General features: G+C 46.3%; 1 protein-coding gene across 15 annotated transcripts in view; it reads left to right on the top strand.

The window, feature by feature from the left end:
• The first annotated feature begins 2,976 nt into the window (after nucleotides 1-2,976).
• Nucleotides 2,977-8,587, top strand: part of tpm1 (tropomyosin 1 (alpha)) — a 42,030-nt gene continuing 36,419 nt past the window's right edge. For 2 of the 15 annotated variants that reach the window (XM_072553111.1, XM_072553117.1), the window contains exons 1-2: nucleotides 2,981-3,298; nucleotides 3,866-3,991. In XM_072553111.1, the coding sequence (XP_072409212.1) occupies nucleotides 3,185-3,298; nucleotides 3,866-3,991 (240 nt within the window). In that variant the 5' untranslated portion in view covers nucleotides 2,981-3,184. Of the gene's footprint in view, nucleotides 3,299-3,865; nucleotides 3,992-4,241; nucleotides 4,368-8,587 lie in introns of all 15 variants that reach the window. The other 13 variants (XM_072553112.1, XM_072553118.1, XM_072553109.1 and 10 more) reach the window with 11 other exon arrangements.

Raw genomic sequence — 8,587 nt, 5'->3', positions numbered from 1 at the left:
CAAGTATCTACCAAGCAGGATCCTGTATCCATTCCCTCTGTACAAGATGGAAACTTGTTTGTAATCCATGGAGATTGCCTCAGTTAATATAACTTGATATGTCGATGTAGTCCTATGTCAGGACTAGCTCACAGGGAAAGTCAAGACAGCTTTAAAGCACTTGAGAAATGCATTACGCACAGATAGGAACATGTAGTCTTAGGACTGCCAACAACATTGATACAATGATTACAGTCCATTGGCCTCTGTGATATATATGTTACACACTTTTGTGTCCATAAGCCATACAATGGATACAGTGAATTTTCAAAAACATTGATGACTATTTCACTATATTCAATGATGGGGTACAGAGGGTCCAATCCTTGGACGCATCAATTCCCAACCAGGCCAGGTGGTGAGCCAGAAGATGAGGCTGGATAGGCTGGGATTTTCTTCCCTGGAGTGTGGGAGGCTGAGGGGTGACCTTATAAAGGTCTATAAAATCATGAGGAGCATAGATAGGATGAAGAGCACAAAGGTCTTTTCCCGAGGATAGGGGAATTCAGAACCTAAAGGCATAGTTTTAAGATGTGCAAGTGCCAGTGTTGGACTGGGGTGGACAAAGTCAGAAGTCACACGACACCAGGTTATAGTCCCAACAGGTTGATTTGAAATCACAAGCTTCCGGAGAGCTGCTCCCTTTATCCAGTTCACCTGACAAAAGACCTATTGGATTATAATCTGGTGTTGTGTGACTTCTGACTTCGTTTTAAGGTGACAGGGCAAGATCTTAAAGGGTCCTGTGGGGCAACATTTTCACACAGGCGGTGGTGCATATATTGAATGAACTGCCAGAGGAAGTAGTAGAGATGAGCACAATTTCAACATTTAAAAGTTATTTGGACAGGGTACAGGGGGAGGAACGATTGAGAGGGTAATGGGTCAAATGCAGGCAAATGGGACTGGTTCAGATTAGGAAACCTGATCAGCATGGACGAGTTGGGCTGAAGGGTCTGTTTCTGTGCTGTATGACTCTATGACTCTATTTTTCCTAATGGATAGAGTTTATTAACTACTCAGTCTTACAGCTGCTTCCACACACCAGCTCCCCCATGTTACCCCTTTATAAAACAAAATCCTTTGATCAGCCTGTTGGGGTGTGTTGTGACACATGTCCATGGCCAGCACACTGTGAGCAGGGGGACTTAAACCTGGTCCTTCTTGCCCAGAAATGGAAACACAAACGTCATGCCACAAGACCATCTACTCCCCATTTATATCTGCCCAGTCAATCAGCTAATCAATTAGAACCTCAGAAACCCACTTCACTACAAGCAAATGCTGCATTAACAGGGCACAAAGGGTTTACTTGGACCTATTGGCACCCAGCGTTCACAGCATAGCCTCGGGCACAGGGAGTTCAGTCTGTACACCACCCCTGCCCCATCTCTCTGTCCCTGCAGCATGGACATGTCAGGCTATATCTCACCCCATACCGGGGCACAAGAGAGTCCAAGCTGTACTTCCCTGGGACACAGAGGTTTCAGTTTTTACCTTCCCAGTACAAACATCCCCAATCACCTCCCCCTAACTGGGGCAGAGAGAATTCGGACCTCTTCCCTAGAGCACAAACAGTTCAGTTTTAACCTCCCTCCCTACCCCCATCCAGAGCACAGACGGTCTTGTTTGTACCCACACAGCTCCTTCCCCAGGCAGAGAGAGTCTAGACTGTATTCCAGGCTGACCAGTGAGAGTTGTACTCTGGGGTAGCGGGCTGTAATCTAATAAGCCTCAGGATAGAGTGGGTACACTCTGTACCCTAAGGATGTAGGGTAATCAGCCTGTACCCTTACGCCAGCGGGTTCAGTCTATATCCTTAGGGTAGTGGCCAGGTTGTCTGTAGATGAGTGAATACTTAAAGAAGCACTAGGACTTAACAAGGAGAAGGTGGTAGGTAATGAGATTGGGGTCTGGGAGGGAATGAAGAGGTTGTGGAAGGGGGTTCGTTACAGGAATTGAGTTTCCAAGTGAGGGGGTTACTGAGATTGGGAACTAAAAGCTGGGGGTTAGTGAGTTTGGATGTTGGAGGGAGTGGGTTAGTGGGATTGGGGTATAATGGGGGGTGTTTCAAAGGGAATTAGTGAAATTGGGCTCTGAGGGGGAGGAGTTAGATTAGGGATTTTTTAAAGATTACAGATTTGGAGGGAGAGGTTAACACAATTGGCATCTAATAGGAAGGGTGCCAGTGACATTGGGTGGTGGAATGGTCAGTGAGATTGGAGGGAGGGGACTAGTGAGATTGGGATGGGGGGGTGGTTTGGCGGCACTGGGATCTAAAGTGAAGAGCTTGATGAGATTGGGCAGTTGGCGGAAGGATGGTCAGTGAGATTGGGGTCTCAGAGGGAGGGGGGCAACGAGTTTGGGATTTCGGTGGGCGGTTTGGAGGCAATGGGATCTAAAGTGAGGGGCTTGATGTGATTGGGGTGTGGGTGGAAGGGTGGTCAGTGAGATTGGTGTGTGGGGGGGACTAGTGAGGTTGGGGTCTTGGATGGAGGGGGTTAAGATACATTGGTGTCTAAAGTGAGGGGAGGAGTAACAAGACTGGGGTGTGGGGCGGGGGGGAGATTTAGTGAGTTTGAGGTCGGGGGTTGTTAGTGGAGAATGGGGTCGGGGTGATCGCGAACCGGAGAGTTGGTCGGTCAGGATTCCCCCCTCCCCCTCCCCCCCCCACCCAACCCCACAACACTGAGGAGTCAGGTCCAGCTGATGTGGCGACTCTGGAACGGAGCGGCCGACTTCGGAAAGCTGGTGTTTTTTAAGGCGGGAGGACTGGAAATAGTGCTGACGGGAAGAGGGTGTCTACAGCAACTCCCCATATACGGTGATGGTACCAGTCAAATGTCCCCCAGCAACGAATCAACGGGCTGATGCAGGAAGAAGATTGGCCATAGGATAGGGGCAAGCTTTGACCGCTTCCAAAAAAGTATTAAATGTCTTAAGGAATTCAATCTGCCCCTGAGAAGGACATATTTCTGAGGCTGGGGGTAGGATCCTGTGCAGTTCAGCACAGCTCCTGAATCAGCTCCGTCTCTCTCTCTCTCTCCCTCCAGGCTTCCTGCACACCCTCTCCCTCTTTCTCCCAATATTATTTACAAGTATATTTTAGTTCCTTTCTTAACAAAGCTCACCACCACCACCAGCCATGGACGCCATTAAGAAAAAGATGCAGATGTTAAAGCTGGACAAGGAGAATGCCTTGGACCGAGCTGAACAAGCCGAAGCGGACAAGAAGGCAGCGGAGGACAGGAGCAAGCAGGTTCGCGACTGCGCGGAGGGTTCAAATCCCAGCCCTGACCTCACAGTGTGGAACTGAAAACGTACCCTAAAGGGGGCAACTCCAGTATCTGGAGCCCAATCCCCAGATGTTTATAAACAAGGGATTAGATAGGCTGTAAAGTATGCAAAAGGAAAAGCGCGTCGATGGTTAACCTGCAGCAATATCGACTTGTAAAATGTGCAAGTTAACCCGCAGATAAACTGTAGATTGAAATGTGCAAAAGTTAATGGTTAAAATGCAGCATTGTAGACTGTAAAATGCGCTAAGTTAACGTGTAGTTAAAATGCAGCATTGTAGACTGTAAAATGTGCTAAATTAATGTGTAGATAGTTAAAATGCCGCTTTGTAGACCGTAAAATGTGCAAACTTAACGCGCAGATGATTAAAATGCGAGTCTTTTATTTTAAAACTTACGGATTTATAGAAAAAGCATGCTCTTGCCCGATTCTATCCAGATTTGCATCAATGTTAATTTGTTGTGGGGAGGATGGGGCTAATTTGGACCACGGCTTTGTTTGATGGCTCTCTGATGAATTGTCTGTGTAGTTTGAGGATGATGCTTTACAACTAGAGAAGAAATTGCGAACCGTGGAGGATGAGAGGGATAAGTTTGTAGAAGATTTCAACAAGGCGGAAGAGCGGCAGCTGCTGGCGGAGGAGAATGCCACTAAGGTATTGGTGCGAGGTGAATGAACGACTCTTGTAACCTCTTTCTGCTTTTTTTTTCTCTCTCCTCTCTCTCTCTCTCTCTCTGTTTCTGTGTGTCTCTCTCTCTCACACACACACACGCATGGCTCCACTTTCCACCGACTACGTCGCCTCTGTCTCTTTGTGTCCCTGTGCTGTCTGTCATCTCGCTGCTGCTGCTACCACACACAAAAACAACAAAAAAAAACCAACAAAAACACCGCGCAAACTGCAGCTGGAGGATGAGCTGGTGGCCTTACAGAAGAAACTGAAGGGGACTGAGGATGAACTTGACAAATATTCCGAAGCTCTGAAAGATGCACAGGAGAAGTTGGAACTGGCTGAAAAGAAAGCCACAGATGTGAGTATCACACACAGCTTTTCAATCTGTGGAAAATACACTTTATTTTCCCCCTCTCTTTATTTCCTATCTTCCTCATCTTGCATGACAAGCCTCAAAAGCACCCCCATCCGTCACTAATTCTTGTGATCCATTGATATTCTGTTTCACTCAATTCCTCTCCCCAAATGCTTCGGCAGACAGCTGGATGCCAAGACGACATTAATAATATCCCTTGTAGGTTTAAGTCAGGATTAGGTGGTGTGTATGTCCTGAGTAGGTCTCTGGGTTTATTTATAGCTCAGTGCTTTATATGGCATGGATATGCACTAGCTTAAGGGAGCTGTCCCTGGGGGAGAGGCACGTATTTGTCCCCTTGTCAAACAAGACTGTTTAACAAAAAGGGAAATCCACTCGTAACTCAATCTCCGTGCAAACGATCAGGAGCAAAAAATCTGACTGAGAGATCCCATCAAACGCTCCCATTAAAGACTCTCTTGAAGCGCCCCCCCAACCAGCGGATCCAATTGACAGGAACCCAAATCCACTCGCTCCCTCCCGCCCCAATCTATTTGTAATGCGTTCGTAAAGGATATTCCTTAAAAGGAAAAGTATGCAGAGTATTCCGAATAGCATTTATATCCCTGGCATTTTGGAGAGCCAATAACCCCGGCTGCTTCAGATAACCACAGCATTAACATTGCCAAGTTCCATCACCCCTGGGAGCTGTATTAACAAGCGCCACGTGTAAATCCCGCTCCCAGTTCTGAGCTATTTACACTTTATTATTATGCCCCATAACATACATCCCAGACTCCGGTTACTTTACCCACCTCCAGGACCGGCTGCCTCCCCAGTCCGGTCTATTTCAAATCAATCCTCCGTTTTTTTTTGTTTGTTAAGAGTTTACAGGATCTTTTCCAGCTCTGTGTGATTGTTACTTCTGGAACATTCCCCCAATCATATTTTCAAATTGCTATCATTCAAAAAAAGAAAGGGAGTTCTATGACCCCCTACTGTCCAATGTGTTGAAGCCCTGAGACTGAGCTAGGGGGAAGATTCCCTCAAATAAGTTGTTTTTTTTTGGTGAATATCTACGAAAGACAGCTAACAGCTTCTGGATTATGACAGTTATTCAACGATACAGTTATCAAACTAAGAGGTGAAAAGAATGATGTTTTTCCTTGCTGTACTTTCACTGATGATGCTGACTTCTCTAGTGTTAGATTTAACTCCCCGCTGGGTTAGTGGGCTCAAACCTACAGTCTAATTTCTCATGTTTGAATCCTGACAGTGGGTAGCGATGGGCAAGAACACCTTGCACCTGGTAGCCAAGACCCCTCTAATCCTGAGCAAGAGTGTGCCAATGTGCACTGATCCAGGACAGGTGAAGACGTTCATAGGTACCAATTGGGACTTCGAACAGTGGCTGACCTCTCCCTTCGAGATCCAGCTGGACTGAGAATATTGCCTTACACCCAGGCCACTTACTGACCCCAGGCCTCCCTGTGTTGTATGGTAGTGACTCACTGAGTCGTACGGAAGTTAGTGGAATCAGTTTAATGGGTTGGATTAGCTCAGCATTCAGTGTTAGCCGTGGAATTCTGATTGTCAGGGAGCAGGGACTCCTAGGGGAGAAAACAGTCTGATCTCAGTTGCTCCTGGACAGACAGAGCACAATCTGATCCCAGGGGCTACAGCACAGAGAGAGAGAGAGAGAGCATGGTGTATTCCCAAGGGCTATAGGAGAGAGAGAGAGAAAAAAAACATGGTGTATTCCTAGGGGCTATAAGAGAGAGAGAGAGAGAGAGCATGGTGTATTCCCAGGGGCTATAGGGGGGAGAGAGAGAGAGAGAGAGAGAGAGAGAGAGAGAGAGAAAGGGAGCTTGGTGTATTCCCAGGGGCTATAGGACAGAGAGAGAGAGAGAGAAAGAGAGAGAGAAAGAAAGGTGTATTCCTGGGGATATATTCAGAGAAAGAGAGAGAGAGAGAACGCATGGTGTATTCCCACAGGGGCTATAGGACAGAGAGAGAGAGAGAGCTCAGTGTATTTACAGGGGCTATAGGACAGAGAGAGAGTGAGAGTGTGGTGGATTCCCAGGGGCTATAGGACAGAGAGAGAGAGAGAGAGAAAGGTATATTTCCAGGGGATATATTCAGAGAGAGAGAGAGAGAGAACATGGTGTATTTCCAAGAGCTGTAAGACAGAGAGAGAGGGAGAAAAAGCACAATGTACACCCCAAAGCTATAGGACGGATAAAGCTCAGTCTAATGTTAGAGGCTACCATACAGAGAGTGCAGAATCCAACCTTACCTCAGAAATTATTAGACCAAGTGAGCACAGTCTGATCGCATGGCCAGTACACTGAATGAGTACAATCTGATCCATGGTGCTTAGGCATGATACCACATAGTTTGATCTCAGGGATTACAACACAGAGAGTTCAGTTTGATCCCATGAGCCCCTGGGCAGAGACAGCATAGTCTGATCTGATCCCAAGGGTTGTTGGACTGAACAGCACAGTCTGATCCCAGGGGCCCCAAAACAGAGAGAGAGTCATTGTCCTTTGATTATTCCCTCCTCCTGTGGCTGTGGAAAAATAACTGAGCATCAGGGCTCTGATGCAGTGGGTCAGCCTTTCTTGGGCAGCTCATACCAGCTGTTACCAAGCTCTGGTCAGAAACCAGTGCACCCTATTCCAGTGTTAACCATAACCAGTATCACAGAAAGCTGTAAGTGAGATGAGTGAACATGAACATAACCAGGAGTGACAGTCCTGGCTGATTCCACCCTCACCACAACTCCTCACACCACCTACCCTCCTCCCTCTCCCTAACCCAGCCCGAAACCACCCCATACCCAACCAAACCCATTCCCTCTTACCATAGGGTCATACAGCACAGAAACAGACCCTTCAGTCCAACCAGTCCATGCCGAACTTGATCCCAAAACTAAGCTAGTCTTACCTACCTGCTCCTGGCCCATATTCCTCCAAACCCTTCTTTTTCATGGACTTATCCAAATATCTTTTCAATGTTGTAACTTTACCTGCATCCACTACTTCCTCAGGAAGTTCATTCCATTTGTGAACCACCCTCTGTTAAAAAAAATGCCCCTTGTGTCTTTTTTAAATCACTCTCCACTCACCTTAAAAATGTACTCTTGGAATTCTCCTATCATTAACCCGATCTATACCCCTCATGATTGTAAAAATCTCTATAAGGTCACCCCTCAACCTCCTACATTCCAGTGAAAAAGCCCCTTCCTTTGTATCTCAAACCTTCCATACCCAGCAACATCCTGGCAAATCTCTTCTAAACCCACTTAATAATATCCTTCCTATAACAGGGCTGGGAACGCTGACTCTCATTGTACCTCAACACTGTACAGTACATTTATGCAGATTTTTGTGAATGTTTGTGCTTGTCAAGGTGCTGTGGATGAAGGATACCTGACATGGTGGGCACTCAATGCCAACTCTCAGCACGATGTGGGCACAGACCCCGTGAAAAGTAATTCTCGTACTCTGAAAGAAAGAATCAGTTTCCCAAATCACTGTTCACAATCACAGGGCCTTCTATTTGAGAAGCACTTCTGAAACACTGGGAGAAAAATCAGGAATAGCTGGAGAAACTCAGCATGTCTGGCAGCATCTGTAGAGAGAGAGAACAGAGTTTACATTTTGAGTGACCCTTCTGAAACTTTGTCATTGTTGCAATTGGGAACTATGGCAGACAATTTACACACAACAAGCCCCCATGTCCAGGAATGTAATAATGATCAGATAATCTGTTTTTGTGATGTTTAAGGGATTGATATTGGCCAGGAGAATGCTACAGCTGTTCTTCCGAATGGGGCAATGGAATCTTTTATGTCCATTCGAGAACAAGCTGGGTTTAACGTCCCATTAGAAACAGTACTTCTAATAATGTAGTACTCACTCTGAGCCACAATGAAAATGCTGGTCTAGATTTTGTACTGGAGAGTGAGCTTACACTCAGGACTGTGCGCATTTTGTGCAGTAGCCAATCTAAACCAGATTACCAACCAAACATTAGTCTGTGCTAAATTTTGTTGAGTTTATGAATCACAGAATTGCTATAGTGCAGAAGGAGGCCATTTGGCCCATCATGCCTGCACTGACTTCCTCAGCATTTTAGCTTAGTAACAAATTCCTGCCCTTTCCGCTTAACCCTGTGCATTGTTTTTACTTAAATAATCTTCCAATGCTCTCTTAAAT

The sequence above is a fragment of the Chiloscyllium punctatum genome, chromosome 33 (genome assembly GCF_047496795.1).
Source record: "Chiloscyllium punctatum isolate Juve2018m chromosome 33, sChiPun1.3, whole genome shotgun sequence".
NCBI classification, from domain to species: domain Eukaryota; kingdom Metazoa; phylum Chordata; class Chondrichthyes; order Orectolobiformes; family Hemiscylliidae; genus Chiloscyllium; species Chiloscyllium punctatum.
The sequence above is the reverse complement of the archived record's forward strand: the minus strand, read 5'-3'. Positions and strand labels throughout refer to the sequence as shown.